Below are 20,650 nucleotides of genomic sequence, written 5' to 3'. Positions count from 1 at the left end.
AGTGAAAATAAAAACTGCTCAATTTTAACTTAGTTTTGACCGTTTTTTGCTTTGTTATGAAAGAAATTTTCTGTTTATTGATGTTTACCTTGCAAGACATATATAAACTAAATTAAACCAATAAGCATTTTGAAAATTTTTACTACAATTCTGAAACGTTTTTATTTTGTGGCTAACCACTCTAAAGCAGTGACGGATTCAGATCACTTAGTAAGGGGTGAGGGAAGATTGGATAGTTTATAAGCAGACAAACCCACAAATCATGAAAATTTAAATTTTCCTAAAATTTTAGCCAGTATAACTGTCTAAATCTATGTAACTATGAAATTTACGTCATATTGATTGATCCGATTTAAAATTTACACCACACACTTTTATTGAAATTTTATGCAATTTTCAAATAGTTTCCATAATTTATTTCCGTTTTCAAACAACATGCTGTTTTAAATATATAAGTTTACAATTAAAAAACTTTCCAAAATATGTGAGATCGCCCCCATCTTCTCTCCCCCATGGGTCTGGTTCTTGCTATAAAGAAATACTCTTTGTTCAGTCTTTTGAAGTAATGAAATAAAACACTGATTTTTTATGTTTGCAAGTTTATCCGATTACAAAATAAGCATAGTATAAACAGTTTGAAAAAGTTGTTTTCAGAGCCAGAAAAATTCCCGAGGAGTAAACATACGTTTTTGTTTAGCGACCAGTTTATCGGAAAACGAGAAAAAGTAAGTAATTTCATATGTAAATTTTAATTGGCATACAAAAATAAATCAAATCTATTTTTGCCAATCGATTTTGTAAAACTTATATAGCTTAATAATTTTTTTTGTGATAAATTTTTTTTTGTAAAAATTAAAAGTATAAAAAATTAAAGATAGGAAGTAAAATAGACAAAGAAATATTGACTGAGCTAAGCTCATAGTATCATTAGTCAAATGGATATGAAAAGAACAACTGTATTGTAGCAGTATGTTAACAGTACTGATTTAGCCCAGATAACTGGTGCAAAACATTTTTGTATGAGCTTTTAAGTTTTTATATAAACATGGTTTAAGCCATTTGTATATTAGTAGTAGTAACCTAGAAACCCAGCTTGTTTTTTTTATTTACACAAGAAAAGTGTTAAACAGTTAAAACTTTACAAAAAACTTTAAAAATAAAAATGTAACTAAAATTTTCAATAATAACTGGAAATCAGTTTTAGAGTCATCAAAAAAACTACTAATCCGCTGATTAATCCGCTGATTAATCCGCTGTGTTAGTGAACTAATGCTAAGTCAAAAGAAATTGTTAAGAAAAACTGTTTACATGTTATGCTAATCTTACGTCTTGATGACGAACATTGTCAGTAGGAGAGACATGGGCTATTTTGGCAGCAGAGGGAAGTTGACGAACTGCGTTTATCTTCAGAGCTTTTTTATCAGAAAGGGCCAAAAATTATATAGAACTCTCTTGATTGACCATTTCATCATTGACTGTAGTAATTTGGGATTCGCGCATGCGCATGGGAGATATTGGGATTTACGTATTTTTCCGAAAAAAAAGTAACTTTTTAAACATCGCCCTTTTTTTTTCTTTTCAAAGAAATAGTTAGTCGCATGAAAAAAAAACTTATTGTAAAAATTCCAGCTACAATTGGCTTACTATTTCCAGTCTGATTTTTTCAATAGTTTTTCTGGATCGCTAGACTGTTTATTGAAAAAAAGGCTTATCGGGAAAGTTTCCAAAACTTTTGAGCAGCTAATGTCCTCATAGCATTTATTATGTAAAAAAAAATTTATATTTAAAAAAAATTAATTAATTTTTTTTAAATATTTACTAATATGAAAAAATGTATATTTTAGGGGTTTTTAAGAGATAAAAAGTGGGCTAAAAAAACTGTTTTGGCTTGTTATATGAACTAACATTGGTACCAGCTAAAAGTAATATTAAATTTTTGGCCTTAAAATTGTTGCCAAAATAAATAGTAAAAAAACTTTTATAAACTTGGCACTTAATAATACATTAATAATTATTTGTATACTTTGCGTCAACTTCTATGGCTGGGGTAAGTTTAAATTTTTTTAATAATGAATGCAAGTCAAAAATGTTACCTAAATTCATATTCTTTAAGAATGCTTTTTTTTATTCACAAAAAAATTTGGTGTTAGGTCTACAGAGCTCAAAGAGTAAAAACATAAGCAACTTGCTCGGTCTCCCTTATGCTTGTTTTCAATATCATAATGATTCACAGCCTGCATGAGTACCAGTTTGTAAGTAGAAAAAATTGTAATAAAAATAAAAATGTGAAGTTCATAAACTTGTCATATGGTCACGTGATCGACGCAAGTTGACTTACTATGCGTTTTCTGTCTACAACTTTAAAAAACTTAAGAAACTACCCACTACTCGATCTAAAGTATCACTAAATAAATATGCGTTGCAAAAAAGATCCTTAAAAAGATTACTCCCGTAGACAACCCATTAGCAATAACCCTTACCTTAACTTTTTTTTTATGTAAGTTAAACTTATGCGTATAAAATCGCATTAACAATTTTTAAAAAAACTAATTGGCGTTTTTAAATATAACTTTATTCTCATTTAACCTATTTTAATACTTTGCAGTGTTTTTGAAAAAAACTTTCATCCATTTATTAACTCCCCGTAAGAAGTAAACTAACTCAACGATGCTTTATTAAAATAATGGTTTCCAAATATAGAAAATTAGAATCACCAACATCACATCTCTATCAACCAATTATTTGTGACAGACGCAATTTCTTGTGAAAGTTTAGCATTTCTTAGCTGCTTCTTTCTCAATTATTACAAACAAGTTCTTAAATACCAATAAGCATTTTGTTTGCTCCTTTTTCAAAAACACAGAAAAAATTTTTTAACTAAATAGTAAAAAGCCTGATCATTTACCTATTTTCTTGTTAATAGATATTTATGCAAAAAGAGTGAAAAAAAATCTCTTAAATACGAAATTTTTCATAAAAACCTAGAATCATTCAAAGAACGATTATCTCTAATTATTTTGGGCAATATTAATTTTTCTGAAAACATTAATTTAATATACAAATTCTTTTCAAATTTTTTTATAAAATTTATGATATCAGTTTCCTCAAAGTAGAAGTAAATTACAAACATAAGAAAATCCAATCGTCATGGGTTACTAAGGGTATTCAAAAATCTTCTAAAATTAAACCAAAACTTTTCAGTCAAACCAATTACAAAAATCATGTTAGATTATAGAAAGCGCAAGGAAAAATTAATAAAAAATGAAAATATAAAAAATACAACACTGATTTACTTAAAAAATTCAAATTAAACTCAAAACGCACTTGGCAACTAATAAACGAAATTACTGGTAACACTAATGTCGCTAGCTTTACCCACTGTTATTAAAGTAGATGATAATCTTTTTCTTGGTTAAAAAGAAAAAAAATTTCTACCGAATTTAATAAATTTTTTGCATCTGTATAGCTAAACCTAGCCAAATAAGTTCCCAAACCTAAAAGTTCAATAAAAGAAGCATATTTTCCTCTGACCTACATTTTTTCTAACCTACATATTTTCCTCTAATCTACATTTTTTTCAATTGTCTTTTAAAGAGTTTGAAAGTGCCTTCATATTGTTTCAAATAGTCAAATAAAGCAGTTGGTCTTAATGATGTCAATAGAAATATTGTTATAAGTTTTATTTTATAAGTTGAGTTGTTTTAAAAGATATACTATTTCAAATTTTTAAATGTTATATTAAACAGGGAATTTTTTCGATGATTTAAAAATAGCAAAAATTATTCCAATATTTAAAGAAGGAGAAAAAACTAATGTAAAATTGTCCATTTTCATCCTCTCGGCTTATTCTAAAGTTTTAGAAACAATTTCGTACAAGAGAATATGCAATCACCTTTTGGCAAACAATTTAATATATAACATGCAATAAATTTCAAAAAAAATAAAAACTTAATAGAGCATGCCATTATTTATCTTACAAGAAGTATAGCTGACTCGTTTAAAAATTCTCAATGTGAATTGAGAAAGCGTTTAATACAGTTGATCATAAAATTCTTGATAAAAAGTTGAAATATTATGGGATTGAAGGCAATGTTTTAAAATGATTGAAATATTACGGAAATAATCGTAAACTATTTATTTACGCCAATAAAACACTTTCATCAAACTTAAATATTACATGTGAAGTTCCTCAACGATTCATATTAAGACCTCTCTTTCTCCTTATTTATTCTAATGATCTATATAAAGACTCGGATTTAATAACAATTATGTTTACTGATGATACTAATTTATTTATACCACACAAAAGCATTCCTACTCATTTCGTTGCGTGAACATCAAAAGTATCTGACTGGTTTAAGATTAACAAATTATCTCTTAATATTGATAAATTGGTAAATTGGTTCTTTTCCAACCTCGTATTGACAATACACAAATTAAAAAAATAACTAACTTTAAATTAACATAAATGCATAAAGTTAGTTACTAAAAAGTAACTAACTTTATGCATTTATGTTGATGAAAATCTTACTTGGATAAATAAGATAAAAAAGTAAAAATTCAAAAAGTATATAAATATATTACAAAGTAAGCTTATTCATTGTCACGTAAACCATCCAAACATTGTTTGGGGTTATTATTAATAGATCTATTAATATTACACCAAGCGATGAATAAACGAGTGATTTAATTGTACTTAAGTAAAAAATACAAAAGACGTGCTACACGCTTCTACTGGCAATATAAAGGTTTAAGTTTACTTCGAAGTAAACTGAAACCTTTTTATTGTCAGCGGAAGGGTGTAGCACGACTTATATATTTTAAAGACCGTTAGACTCATTTCAAGATTCTTAATCGAAATAAAAGTTTTTAATGTATATGAGCTCAATATTTTTAATAACTTTGTTTTATGTTTAAATGTAAAACCAATTCAGCCCCAGTTTCTTTTTACAATATGTATTTGTTAAAGAATAAAGATAAATACATTTTATACAGTTATAAGTTTATTAGACAATTTCCAAACAAATTTTAGTAAATTTTGCATTGATTTTCGCGAAAATCAAAGCGATGTTTTTTAGAAAAAAATGTTTCTGATGATTTTATTCATCAATGTATTGATATGTATTTTTAATTCTAATATAAAAAGAGAGCACTCGTGCGCGTTTACCATTTTGCTGACGACACCAACTTACTCATAACAAAAAAATCATTAAAAAAAATTTACAAACATATTAATCATGATTTATCCAATCTTCTTCAATGGCTGCGCTTTTACAAACTAAGTCATAATAGCAACAAAACTGAACTCATTATTTTCAAATCAAGTCAATCTAAAATGTATAAAAACCTAAACTTTAGACTAATAAGCCGAAAAATCTTTTCTGTAGTTTCATTAAAAGCTAAATGGTTTTTAAACCAAGACTGTTTAAAAAATACATATTATTTAAAAGACATATATATGTATATATATATATATATATATATATATATATATATATATATATATATATATATATATATATATATATATATATATATATATATATATATATTATTCACAGCAACCAAGAATTATGGAAACATTGCTTGGTGCAGCACCAACGTAACCAAGATAAGAAAAAACGTTTCAGTAAACAAAAACACGCCATACGAATTATTTCAAACTAAACATTTATCAGATACTCACTTTTATGTACAAAAATACAAATATTTAATACCTTTTTTACAAAATAAATCTTGTTTACTCTACTAGATTTTCAGATCAGAGATTCAACCCAAAACTATTTTTTATTTTATTGTTATTACAAATTTGCCGTTTAAAGTAATTACAACTTTTGTATTTGTAAAATATAGAAATCGTGGGGGCAAGAAGAAGACAAAATAGTCTTATCGCCAAGCCCCTAATAATTCGTAAATAACAAGCCTGTAGCAACCCGTCAGCAGGGGCATTTGCCCTCCCCCTCTCCTTCTAATAATTTTTCTAATAAATAATTTTGATAAAAATTGACTGAAAAAATGAATAAAAAAAAAAAGTCCTTAAAACTATTTCGGAGCCCCTAATCCAGCACTGCCCCCCTCCCCCCTATACTATTTTTCTTTCTACGGGCCCGACTAAGACAGCCATCAAAACTTGTCATTAAAAATGCTGTCAAATATAAATACAAAAAAGTTGAAAAAAAATAAAGATAAAAAATTTTAAAAATAAAAAACAAAAAAATAAAAAAATAATAAATAACAGTTTTCAATTATTGCGATTAAGAATTCCTAATTAAGAATTTTAAGACAAATTTTTAATATTATATAATTTGAAAATATGAAATAAAAAATGAGAATTTTATAAAAAATTGAATTTTTAAATATTTGCAAATAAAATGAAAAGATACTATACAAATTTTAAAGATTATTAATTAAATATAGCTCAAGAAGAAGTCCTTGATGTTTTGATCATTTGAAATCATTTTTTTTTTTTTTAGTTTACATTAATAACATGTCGTATAATATAAACTTGGCATCTGGAAAAAGATCATACTGATCTCGTCGCCAGAACTATATAAAATTGAAATATAATTATAATGTAATACAAGTAGTTAAGATCAAAATAGCAATCTAAAGTAGTTTAAGTAATAAATGGTTAAAAATTACATCTCAAAAATATTTTAATATATTATCCATTGAAAAAAGCATATTCTTTAATTTATTTTTAAAAACTGGAAAAGAGATTGACAAATCAAAATTGAGCTGAACAACTTTATTCCAAAGATGAGGTGCTCAATAAGTTATAGAAAATTGGTTAAACTTTGTTTGACAAAAGTGTTCGTTAAAAAAGCTATTATTTCGCAAACTAAATTTATTCTTTGCTTTAAGGGTGCATATATCTTTAAAAACATTTAATAATTGGTTATTCATACAACAAAGCGTAAAACAGAAGGTATTATAAAAGTTAAGTTCATAAACATTTAAAACATTGATAGCTTTAAATAAAGGTTTCGTGTTTGAAAAACGATTTGAAAAATGTATTACTCGCATTGCTTGTTTCTGATGCTGATATAGACGTTGTAAATTACTTTTACCTGTACTTACCCAAACAATATTCGCATAGTTTATATAGTTATGAATAAATGAGTAGTATAGTTGTTTTAAATTATTTTTATTTAATCAATTTCTAGCCTTATATAGGATTCCAATATTTTTTGCAACTTTTATTGATCAATATCAACAAAATATAAGTTTTCGATGACAGATTTTCATCAAGATAAATACCACGGAACTTAATAAAGCAAGCTTCTTTAATTTCTACTTTAGCGATAAAATATTTAGGCAAATCTTTTAGCAAAGATGTTTTTTTGTTGAGGAAAATAAAGCGAATCCATTTTGTTTTGTCAATACTTAAGGTTAATTTATTGCATTTGAACCAAGTAGAAATTTATAAGTTCCTTATTCATTTAAAAAAAAAGTTTGCTTATGTCTTTGTTGGTTAGGAAAAACCCCTTGTTGTATAGATGCTTTGAAGAATTTAAAAAGATTATCTTTCAAGTTTTCATAAAATCTATACCTATGTTACCGTTTATTCCGTCCGCGCCGATTACTTTGTTTCTTTTTAGAGATTTTAAGGCTCTTTCAAACTTTTCAACTGATAAATCTAGCAATAAATCATGGTGAAAAAGTGAGTTATAGGTAGATTTTAAAAAATGAAGAAAGGAAATATTAGTAAAAGGAATCCTATTAGCAAGTTTACTTACGATACCAGCAAAATATTTATTAAATTCAACTGCTTTTTCTTTTGGTTCACATATACTTACGTTGTTTATTTTAATCATTTTTGATAAAATATTTGAGCAGGTTTTTTGTTTTCCTGTTGTTTCTTTTAATATTTTCCATAAATGTTTTGAGTCATTTTTATATTTAGTAATTAGATTGGTGTAATAATTTTTTATTTTTTATTTTTACAAATCTATCTTTTAGTTTTTATTTTAAAAATATTTACGTTTGTAAGCGTTTTGATGTCGTTTCTGTTTACTATACTCCATAATTGAGCCTCTAGCTGTGATAGAAAACTCAGTGGCTTTAAAGTGAGTTTTACCTTGAATATAACTACTGTTTGCATTTCTAGTTAGATATTTGCGTTAATCTTTCGCAAAAAGATATTTGCGAAACTTACATATTTATAAAATATGCGTCTTACAAATTTTTGGCATCGTATAGTTATTAATTTTGTACATAAAAATTAAATGATGATATATATTTATTTGGTAAAAAATTAAACTTTTTAGATTAATAAATAGTGGTTGTGAATGAGAGAGACGGTCTGCGTTGAATATTATATTATGTTTTTGTTTGTTGAATAGTTGGTATAGTTTTTTTTTTATTGGGTTTTTATTTAGTTATTTTTTATTATATGGCCATTGAATTCTCTATTGTAAATAAAGGACTCAAATTATAGAATTCTAAACTTAATAACAGCATCAAAACGACTACTACAAACGACTACGACTACTTGAACAAATTTAAAATAAAACTCAAACAAAAACTTCTTACTATTAACAATGAAGTTATTTCTAAATATCTTATTCTTATTTAATTAAATTATTTATCTAAATATCTTGGATAATCTCATTCTTATTTAATTTATTTATTTGCTTAATTACCTAATTTTTTATAAATAGATATATATTTTAATTTTATTTTAATTTTATTTTTGTCTTTTTAATTATTTTCCTTACGCAATGCAATGTAAAATTGCGATGTAAACTTCGGGGCTTAATGATAAGACTACTATTGTCTTTATTTTCCCCCGACTATTTAAATTTTTAAACATTTTTTTATTGTAGCAATTTAATCACGGCGAAATTTTTTCAACAGCCGTGGCACAGTGGTTAGAGTTCTGGCTCAGAACCTGGAGTTCCGAGGTTCGACGTCAGCAACATTGGAACGGAAGGAGGCGTGAACTATTTGTTAAATGTTCTCCGCGGTGCTCTGTGAAAAGACCGAAAGGACTCCTGGGAGCACCTAAAACAACTGCAAAAAATATTTATATATCCAAAAAAAAAAATAAAGAAATGGGGGGCGTCAGGGGGGTGGGTAATTCCCCAACGAATTTTATTAGTCGGCAAATTAGTGACCTTTTTTTTTTTTAGTTAAATTAGTTGGAAAAAAACTTTTCTTGGCTTTAGTTGGGAAAAAACAGATATATCACTCCCTCCCGATTAAAATCTTTTTACCCTATACTTGTACAGGAATTTATAAAATCTATATATTTATCATAAGCAACGTTTATATACATATATAATAGAAATATCGCATCTTGCATTTATAACAGAATTCTGTTTATATTAATGAATATATTTTTCTTTATCTTCAAGTATATATACTCTTAAAAAAAGTTTCTTATTTTGTTAACTTATTATTTATCTTGTAAGTATCTAATAAACTGTAACACTTAAATTTTTTAGCAGATTTCGACGACAATTCGGCGGTTTATTAAGAGTCCACGTATTCTTATATATATATATATATATATATATATATATATATATATATATATATATATATATATATATATATATATATATATATATAAATTAGTAAAAACACTAATCTAATTTTTTCTTTCTTCTACACAGTGTTTCTCCATCATTAGGTTCATCAGGAAGAATGTCTAAACATTAAAAAATTTCAAATTATAGAAAAAAATTATTTTACAGGAAATTGGGAATTGTTGTAATTAATTATGTAATAACTGTAGTATTTTGCAACCAAGAAGTTGTATTAACTACATGAGATAATTAAAAATTCATGAAAAGAATTCTTTAGAATTTGGATAAATTTGAACTGATCATTTGTTTTTATAGTTTTTTAAAAAAAACTTATTTTCATTTAGAAATTAACTCTGATTTTTTATTCAGTAAATTTTCTTGATCTAAATGAGTAATAATTTCAAATTTTTCTTGTAAACATAGTATACATTTTTTGGAAATGTTATTATAGGCAGACGCATTTTTTAATGAATATTTTTTTCTTTTAGTTGCCAAATATATTTAGACAGCATAGTCTCTTTTGAGTATTTTTTATGTTTAAAAGATTGTTTGTGATTGGCATAACGTTTTTTCCATTTGCCCTCGGTTAAGCCAATATATTGTTTATCAGGGTTGTTTTGCGAGGAAACAATGCATTTGTAAATAATATTTTTTGATAAGCATTTGCCATACATAGGGCAGTCAAGTTTTTGACTTGCAGTTACAATTTTCAGTATTTTATTTGTTGAGAAATTCATTTTTATTAATCAATGCAAAATTATGGCCTTTTATATTTCTTTCAATATTTTTTGTACAGCTATAGCTTACTTTAGATGGGTGTTTTTACTAATTTATTATTGCTCTGTTCTTTAAGAACATTGAGCACTCTCTTTGTAGGATGTACTAACATAATTTATATATATATATATATATATATATATATATATATATATATATATATATATATATATATATATATATATATATATATATATATATAAACACACACACACACACTTAGATGTGTGTGCGTGCGTGTGTATGTGGGTACCATTATTATTTTTATTGTTATTATATTATATATTTTCATTGTAAATATTGTAACGAAATGCTCTTTTAAAATGTTATAAAAAGAACAAAAAAAATAGTGCATATCTTATAAAAACAACGATTGGTAAGTATATCTTATTTTACGATCATATTTTACGGCATTTCTTAAGCTTTGGATACCTCTTATTTATATAAACAGTTTTTCCAAATTTAAAACATTTTTAAATTGCTTTTTATTTGAAGATGTTACAAACTTAATTTACTCTAATAAAGATTTCAACCTTTTTATTGAAAATAGTCAACAAGGAGTTTTTAAATCTAACAGAACTGTGTAAAATCTGCTATGTAGACAAACAAAACAAGCTGTTAAAATTATTTCGCAGGTTTTTTCACAGATTCAAAAGAATTATTTGACTTTAATATTTTTTAATTGACTTGTTTTTCTTTATATTGAGAAGAATCTTATCGACGTAAATGAATTAAATTCTTTTCAAGGTTTCTTTTGTTTCCTTTATTTCATCAAATTTTAGCAACTGTTTTTATTAACTTATCTTCGCATGAATTTTACATTATCTTATTAACTTATCTTTTCTTTTAATTTTTGATTTTCAAGTTTTAAACCAAAATTTTAATGAGGCATAATTAATTATAACTAATTATAATTTATTATAATTAATACTATTTTCTTTTAGTTATTAGTTGCTTTAGTTTCTTGATTAACTTTATATAAATAAAATGAACAATTCTCAACAATACTGGAACGTAATGTTTAAACAGCTCAAGTAAACTTTTTTTCCAAACGACTGTAGTACATGCTCTACAATGAAAAGTATCTCACAATTTCCGTTTCGAAGTGATAAGAAAGACATTTTTTTTTTTCCCCTGCCACGGAGATATTTTATATAACATCGAGTTACATGTAATAATTAATGGAAAATTAGATTCGATAAAAATAAAATCAGATGTCAAAAACGCGTCATGTGTTTACTAGGAAAAATTAACACGAAAATTAATCTGTAAACAAGTGCTCTTTGTAACTCCAAGTTTTTCAATCCTATTTAAAACTATTTATGATTTTCAATTTAAAGACATCAAAACGCTTCAGGTAGTACATTTTTTTTTTCCATTTTCTTAAGTTATTAAAAAATTTCAAATTAAGATAAATAAACAGTTCGAAGCAAAATTAGTGAAAGTATATTACTTTTTACAAAATAATAAATTAGTGAAAGTATATTAGTCGTAATATAATGTTTAAACCTATTTACAGTCTACAACAAGCATCTACAACTAGCGAACTTTTAAGCGGGAAAAACATTATAACCTACTATTTGATTTGGATAAGATACATTTTTGATTAGTTATTCATTTTTGGGTTATTTTAAAGCTTTTTTTTCTGTTTTATAGATTTTTAGTGTAATTCAAAATAAGCAGGGGACGAAGTTTAGAAAAGGGGTAGTTTAAAACACAAAATATGAAACTCATCAACATATTTAAATATATTAATCAATTGAAAATATTTTTACACGTAAACGTCACATGATTATTTACATCACGTGATTATTTTCGTCGCATGATTTTTCATTTTATTAAAAGGTAACTTATCTACAAAAGTTTATTTTGAATTCTTAAAACGTAAGCATTTACAGAAAAAATTACTCCTTCAAAAATATTTGTTTTGTTATTTTTAATATATCTACAACTTGCTTAAAGTATCAAATCTTTTAAGTAATATATTTGCTGATGACATTTTGTTCTACCGTTTTCTTTGGTTTTCTATGAAGAAGTTCAAAACGTATCTTATTGCTTTAAATGTAACGAGTTTACTTTAAATGTAAGCAAAACAAAAATGAATTCTTTTCCACCCGCTCTCAAAAAATCATTCTCTACCCACAAACTGATCAAAAATCTGCCCAAAGGTTCCAAAAAGTATTGAAATCTTATATAAAGCGCAAGCTCTTTTAAATAAAAAAAAAGTTTAACTAAACTTTGTTACTCTTTTATTCAAAGTTACATAAATTATGGAGTTATTGCCGGAGAAAACACTAAAATGTAAAATATTAAAAGATAAAACAAGGTATAATGTTTTTGTCGTCGTCAGAAACATGCGATCCGTTTAATTAATTCTGCGGATTGATTCTCTCGTTCCTCAATATTTTTTAACGAAAAAGAAAATTCTCGATATATATTAACAAAATGTATATGAAAACATTTTATTTATATGGAAAGTATTATATACCTTTATAGTTTTTAAAGACCTATTTTTTTAAATCATTAGGGCAAGTTTAACGTGAGAAATAACAATTATGTTAATGAAACCATTCTGTCAAACAAAATTCAATCGAATTTCTACGTCACTTATTTTGTGGCACATTTCTGAAACCAAATTGTTTTGCCTAATTTTGACTTACCCTTCTTTATTCTGTTTAAAAAAAATTAAAAGATTTTATTACCTGTATTGAAAATGTCTTAAAATACTTTTAATCTTGTGACGAAATAATGTTTTTATTGTTCTGTGTTATGTATGTTCAGTTTTTATTTTATATTTGAATACGATGTATAGTTATATATTGAAGTACGATTTATTGTTTTTGTATTATTTTTACGTACTCTCTCTTGTAAAAGGCACCTGACGATAAGATCATTGTGATCTTCTTTTTGAAGGCTTGTTTGTGTTTGTAAAATATATAATACGTTTGAAATTTAAACAAAATAAGGATACGTAAAATAGAATTATATTAAATTTAAAGTTGGGGCGCAAATTTAAAAAGAAATACGAAAGATCTATAAACGAAGAAACTTTAAAAATTGCAGCAAAACATGTTTTTGATAAAATTTAAAAAAACAATGAAACTTAGAGAAGCTGCAGGTGTATTTGGGTTCTTAAAGGTACATAGGTCTATAGAATGAAAATGCTTAAAAACAATAGAAAATTAAAAAGTGATAACTTTTCCACCAAATATTCTGTAAATCAAATATTTACCAATGCAGAGGAAGCTTTGTCAAATCATATGTTGAAATCATTAAGAATAAACAATAGGTTAACATATTACCAAACTAGAATTTAACAACAACAATAAAAAATTTGCTACAAGAGTGTCTCACTTCACCGGTATTATTTACTACAAGAGTTTCTCGCTTAACCGGTATGTAAAAAAAAAGTAACGCTTGTTTGCAAAATGAAATATGCTTAAATCTTTAATAAAAACAAAAGCATTAATTTTCAGAGATTTATGTTTAGTCCAATGTGCATCGACAGTTAACAACTCAGTATTAGTTTGTTATTATTAATTTGTTGATGAAAAAAGAAGGATTTAATACTTTTTATTTTTATGAATATAAATCTACTTATTTATAAAACTAAGTAGACGGTTTAAATTGCTGATGTCTTTGCTCAACTTCCTAGACCAGAATGCCCGTCAAAAGATTCCTGGATAATGTTCAAAATCAATTTTACGACAACCAAACTTGATTGAATAATAAATAATGTGAACTTTATTTTTTCTGTTGGAATACAAAAAACTATTTATACATGTTTATCTCTATCCACTTTACATTCAAACTATAAATATTCTTGTAAGAGAGAGAGAGAGTAATAGGGGATTGATTTTTTAATTTCATTTGGTTAAGATGGTCGTTTAGTAAAAAATCTGTAAAAAATCAAATTTTTATTATTGGTGTAGTAAAAAAGAAATTTTGCTCTTTCAGAAAATGTATAGTTTTACACATGTTTTTTAATTAGATCTTTCCAAAATTTACTTCCTATAATGACATGCATTAGTTTGTTCCCTTAGTAGATTTTAATTAAGTGGAAAGCACTTGATGTTAAAGGTATCAAACTTTTAATGACCACATTTGCTTCTATTTATAAGAACAGGTATTTAGAGTCAATTTAATAAGCTAATGTCTCACCAAAAATCAACTAACGGTCATTACAAACAATGGCAGAAAAAAATTCTACAACGTAAAACAGTTTAAATAGTTATTTTGTATAATGTAAAAATGTATTTTGCTGCACATTTAAAATAAAAATCACGATTGATATAGTAAAAACTTTGTATAATAATTTCTTTGAGGAATAAATCAAGAATATTTTCTTGATAAAATGAAAATTTTTAAATCTTTTGATTAAAGTAATTGACTTAACAAGTACGAGTTAAAAATGATTTTAAAAGGTATTTATGACATGTTTATTAACATTGATTATTATTTTTTTAATGATTGTTAAAATATATTTTACTTATGCGTATTTACATATTCACGAATAAGTAAATACGCAAGGAAAAACGAATCTCTGTAATAAGACAAATATTTTTTTATTTATTTAAGCACAATGTAGTTTATATTTAACGGCAAAATAAAATGAAAGAAAATTTTTTTTGTCACGACAAACAATATTACGGTAATCGAAAATAAAAAGTTTTACAATGGTTTGTCTTAAAAGCTTAGTTATTTTTTTTTTTTTAATACTGTGTCTAAATAAACCTTTAAATTTAATTTTATTTTATAACAATGAATGTTAACTTTATTAATTTATATAGAAAAATGTCGTTTAACTCAACGGAAAAAGTCATCGAAATAGAATATATATCAGTTGAAATCATTGTGATAGCATTATTTTCAGTTATCTTCGCATTAGGTACAGTTGGTAATGTTTTTGTTTTCTATTATTTTGGAAAGAAAAAAAAAGTATCGGTTATAAGTGAGACTAGTAAAGTCCCAGAATTTTTGTTTTGCGTCCTGGCTGTTGTAGACTTTTTTGCTTCTGTTTTCAACCCAGTTTTGTATATATATTGGACATTATCACATTATAAATGGCACTTTGGTTACTGGGCGTGTAAACTGATTGTTCCAATCGGAACAATCGCTACAACCATGTCTATTGGAATATACGTCATAATATCGTTCGATCGCCAACGCACTATTGTTCACCCATTTAAAAGACCAATCAAGTTTGTCTATATTAAACTTAGTATATTGTTGAATCTATTATACGCCTTAGTAATGAACGCACATTATGCATTGAATCTAACGTGGGATGGTAGAACAAGTAGTTGTAATGTGCCTAACGCAGCAAACAAAGCTTATAGTATACCCAGTATCTTTTACTTTTTTATCAACATTTGTATTATTTTGGTTGTCATTAACTTAATCAACTATCGCATATTTTCCCAAATAGTTAAACATAGTCCAACAAGCACTGTTTTGAGCAATGCCGCAAAACAAAAGAAAGAAAATCACAGAACTATCCGCTTATTGATTGCGTTGACTTCAGTTTTTTATTTTCTTACGTTACCTCGCGACATTCTTCACTTTGTTTTTTTAGCAAGCTGGATTTTCGGCAACGGTTTACCTGTATCAAAGTCGATAATGATATTAAACTCATTTCTGAAAGTTTTAAACGTTGCACACTCTTGTGTAAACCCCATAATATATTATTGGATGCATACAGGTTTCAAAAAATTTATTAAACGAAGCTTTGGTGTTAAAAGTAATTCTCTGATTAGAAGTTCAAATAGTGATTTAGATGAAACTCAAGAACTTTCGGAATCGAACGATCGATTTCTGTAATATTAGTTCATATTTAACGCAAATTAAGTATTTTGTGTAACATGTTACCGGTATTCGTGCAATTGTTATATACAATTAGAAATAAAATTAGAAGGAAACAACTCTGAGAAAACCTTTAACAAAAACCCTAAACTATTTTTCCAAAGAGTTAGATAATTAGAGACTATTATTTATTTGTCTTTAGACTTTTAACTTTTAAGTTAGGCGTGGGGTTTTGCTCATGTCACAGAATGTATTCGTCCAACTATCAATCCCATAATCACTTGCGTTTCAAAAAATAATTTTGTTTACAGCCACGCAACCCTATGCTATTGCATCGAAAACAACAGTTTATAATCAAAATAAAATTTTAAAAATGTATTCAAATAAAGTTTTTGTAAAATACTCTACTTAATAATAATAACTTACCATGATTGTTATAATAAATATAATAGTTTACCATGATTGTTTTATTTTATGTATTATTGAGGTATGCTTGCCATAAACTTGAGCAACTTATTTAACATTGTACAATTGAATAAAATCCAACTGTGCAATCGTTTGAACTCCATTTCCATACTTTCATATTCTGAGGATACAAAAATGGAGTTAAAACGATTTATCATAGTTCATTTTTATACAGAATGAAAAAAATACTAACCTATAATCCTGACTTTTTAAACTAATTACAAATAAGAGCAGTTCATTCACAGTAGTCAAAAAAACTGAAATATCAATATAACAATTATAACATGTATATATGTTAAAATTTTATATAAAATATCAAATTATATAAAATATTTTATAAACAATTATATATTATATTTATATACTGCTCTTAATTGTAGTTAGTTAGGAAAGTCAAAATTTTAGGTTATTATTTTTTAAATCTCTATTCGTCGCAACTTTTTGCAATACATTTTCATTTTACATAAGAGGTGGGCGAGGCCTCATACGGAACTTGTTATAAAAGAGTAACAGTTTTGTGTCGGGGAAAGGGGGGGTCTAAAACGAATTAAAATAGCGTGACGGCAACCCTTAAGATAAACCTACACAAATTTAGAGTTTTTACTATGCCTAGAAGCTTTTTTTGTTTGTTTGTTTATTTTGCCGTTTAATAATATTTACAATTTAAAAGTATATAAATAAACACACTTGCGGGAAAAGTAGAAGGCATTATTTTGTCTTATCGCCGAGCCCCAAATAGCTGTTGGTCTATTGGTCCCCTCTCCTCCCCCCCCCCCTCCCTCCAAAAAAAAATTCGTAGAAGGGCCCCAAATTTTTGTGCTCAGAATACTCCAAAAAGGTGTACACGTATTGTACTTTTACGTCGTCGTTCATAAAGCTAAAAAAAAGATTAAATTATTGCTTCAATTCAATTTAGTATACATAAATAAATTACATAAAAAAATAGTCTGAAGCCCAAACCACATTTGTGAGAATAATTAGTTTATAAAACATTCTAATTTACTATCTTTTACTATATTACTATCTTATACTAAATTACTATCTTATAAATTACTAATTCTAAATTTTAATTTATTGACTGGCTTTAAATTTCATCTCACAAACGTTTATTGTTCAGAAACTATGACTATGTAAAGCTTACAACTCTCTCACTTTATGGAGGGTGGAAAACTTACAATTCTCTCACTTTATGGAGGGTGGAAAACTTACAATTCTCTCACTTTATGGAGGGTGGAAAACTTACAACTCTCTCACTTTATGGAGGGTGGAAAACTTACAACTCTCTCACTTTATGGAGGGTGGAAAACTTACAACTCTCTCACTTTATGGAGGGTGGAAAACTCACATAATCATAACACTTTAGTCATAACTCTTTCGAAAACTAAAAAATTATATGAAAGTTAAAAAAAATTTATAGTATAAAATAAAATATTATTATATTTTATAATACTAAATATTAAAAAGTAAATATAATTCAAAACATAAAACAAAGTTTTAAAATGACTCAAAGCGTTCTTGGAAAATTATAAATGAAATAACTGCTAAGCAGTGGTGGGCCCCTTGCTTGAGTTAGTTTAAATTTGTATATATATATACATATATATATATATATATATATATATATATATATATATATATATATATATATATATATATATATATATATATATATATATATATATATATATATATATATAAAAGAGTTTTAGGCTTTTTAAGCATTTGACATTTTACAATGTTATCCTTAAGTTCTAATGAATATATATAATTACAATCTGACTGGGGCAAATAGAAGGCAAAATGTCTTATCATCAAACCCCTTCGTGAAATAGAAAAAAATATAGTTTTACAAGATCTAATATTGTACACGTTTTCAATACAATACGTAATATATATTTATATATATCTAAATATTTAAAAGAGATTTAGAGTTTAAAAAGTTTAAAAAATTTTCGATATTTCTTCTATATTTTTTATACAAAATTAAAACAGACAAAAACATCAAGAAAGATGTATCATAAAATAAAATTCTTTTTTAAAAAAAAAAAACGAAAGAGTGTACGTTTCGTTTAAATTTAAAAATAACAAAAAACGAAAGTACGTTTTGTGTAAATTTAGTCAAGTATTTTTTATAGCTCTTTTAAATCAATAGATTTTTTTTTTTTCATATTTTCGTCAAGAACCGAGTTCCACAAGCGTGGTCCGCGACATGTAATTGAGAAGTCACATTTTTTTTGGCGATGTTAGCGGAATGTAGTTATTACTTATTGAGTGTCTTATTTCATATTTATGATTAATAAATATGAAACAATTTAAGAGAAATTTTTATAAAAATATTTTGGAATTATTTCATTTTGAAGTTTAAACATAAATAATAAGTTTTGGTAGATATTCAGATTTAGATGGTTTAGCAAATAAAATATATTTCGTTTTATCAGTATTCAATGAAAGTTTATTATCCATAAACCACTCATTAAGATATATTCGTTCTGTGTTTACATAATGAAATTTTTTTTTTAAATTTGAGTCTGAAAAGAAAACAATAGTGTCATCAGCAAATATAATATAATTAAGTACTTTTGAAGACAAATAAATATATTTTATTTAAATTTGGCTTCGTTGTTTACGTTTTTGTTTAATTCCAGTTTTGAGCCCTGCTAAATTTGAATTGTGCTTCAGTTAGAAACTAGACCTAATTCAGTGACGTAGTTAGGAATTGCAGGGGTCTAAAACAAAACTATTCACGATCCTTTAATATTTAACATAAATTCCTACCTGGTAATTTGTTTCCTATTGTAATTTCATATTTTGAATAAAAAGGTTTAGTTACGATTTTTGTTTTAATTTTATATTCGTAAATTAGTTCGACACTGTTTTAAATTTATTTATTTATTCAGATCACATATCATCATGCGAAAACCTGGAGCACAAAAACAAAACAAAAAAACTATAGATATAGAAAATTGTTTCTACAAAGAAATCCAAATTAATCACATGATTTTTTTCAATACAAACTCAATGTCAAGGAGATATTTAGTAGAATTTACAGAGTACGTCAGCAATAATACAAGCACGAGGCGGTGGAGGTATTGAGTTGAACTCGCAGAGTACATCAGCAATACTGATGTACTCTTGCGACGTTGCTGGCCAAAGAATATTTTATTTCTTAAATGGGATGCTAGAGCGGCTTGGTTTGATCTATAACTTTCTTATCAGACAGCACTGATATTGCTTCGAGTTATTATGGTCAAAAAAATTATTGAGGCTGCAGACTTCCAAGTGCATATTTGCCGATGGCTATGTTCTCAACTTATTTAATGAAAGAGGAAACTAGGTGCTGCATTCATGTTTTCAGCTTGTTATTAAAAAGACAACCAGCTGCTGCATTCAGGAGGTTTCTTTTTTAACCTTCTGAAAAACGTTGCAACGTTCATAAAAGTGTCATATAAGCAAATGGTTTAGACCAATTAAATTTGTTGAAACAAAAACGGAAAAGATGAAAAGATTGAAATTAGGTGGTCGGGTAAATAAAATACTGCCACGATGATATTGGGAACATTAAAGAAACCATGTTTGACCGTGTTTTTGATAAAATTTTGATAAGACGCATCATGAAGCTAAGACATTACTAATACCGTTCCTGAAACTTGACACCATTTTGACTTCCTTTAGCTACCTGCAAATTTTTGAAAAAGTTAGACCACTGCATATAGACCTAATGACAAACCCATGGTAATTTGATGATACTGACAAACCCATGCTAATTTGTATCACATGTGTAAGATTTGTGTTACGCAAATTAAATGTAAAAGATCGTTTTTCAAAGTTAATCTTGACGAGATTGCAAAACTCTTTCGAATAACCACTTGGAGTCGCATATGTTGATGTCTGTCAATAAAAGTCTATTTTATAGCTTTGTGTATGATACAGTCATTTAAAGATATGCATATTTGTCCTCAAAACTGAGAAAACTGCCTTAAGAATAGTTATTAATATAATTCGTACAACACCCTAAATTATTTGTCTGGTAGGTAAAATATATTTAGCCAGTCCCCCATTGCTGGTAAACTTAA

The 20,650-nt window shown here is 26.3% G+C and overlaps 1 protein-coding gene across 2 annotated transcripts; it reads left to right on the top strand.

Moving 5' to 3' along the window:
- Positions 1 to 596: 596 nt before the first annotated feature.
- On the top strand, positions 597 to 16,568 carry LOC105843940 (tachykinin-like peptides receptor 86C). Of its 2 annotated transcripts, none has more exons than XM_065788068.1 (2): positions 597 to 725; positions 15,101 to 16,568. In XM_065788068.1, the coding sequence occupies exon 2, from the start codon at positions 15,105 to 15,107 to the stop codon at positions 16,128 to 16,130; it is 1,026 nt and encodes a 341-aa protein (XP_065644140.1). In that variant the 5' UTR covers positions 597 to 725; positions 15,101 to 15,104; the 3' UTR covers positions 16,131 to 16,568. The 2 variants fall into 2 exon arrangements, with proteins under 2 accessions (XP_065644140.1, XP_065644139.1); XM_065788067.1 differs by lacking the exon at positions 597 to 725 and adding an exon at positions 11,399 to 11,667.
- The last annotated feature ends 4,082 nt before the right edge of the window (positions 16,569 to 20,650 follow it).

Source organism: Hydra vulgaris, chromosome 01, assembly GCF_038396675.1.
Source record: "Hydra vulgaris chromosome 01, alternate assembly HydraT2T_AEP".
NCBI classification, from domain to species: Eukaryota; Metazoa; Cnidaria; class Hydrozoa; order Anthoathecata; family Hydridae; genus Hydra; species Hydra vulgaris.
Note: the sequence above shows the minus strand (reverse complement) of the source record. Positions and strands in the feature narration are given on the sequence as shown.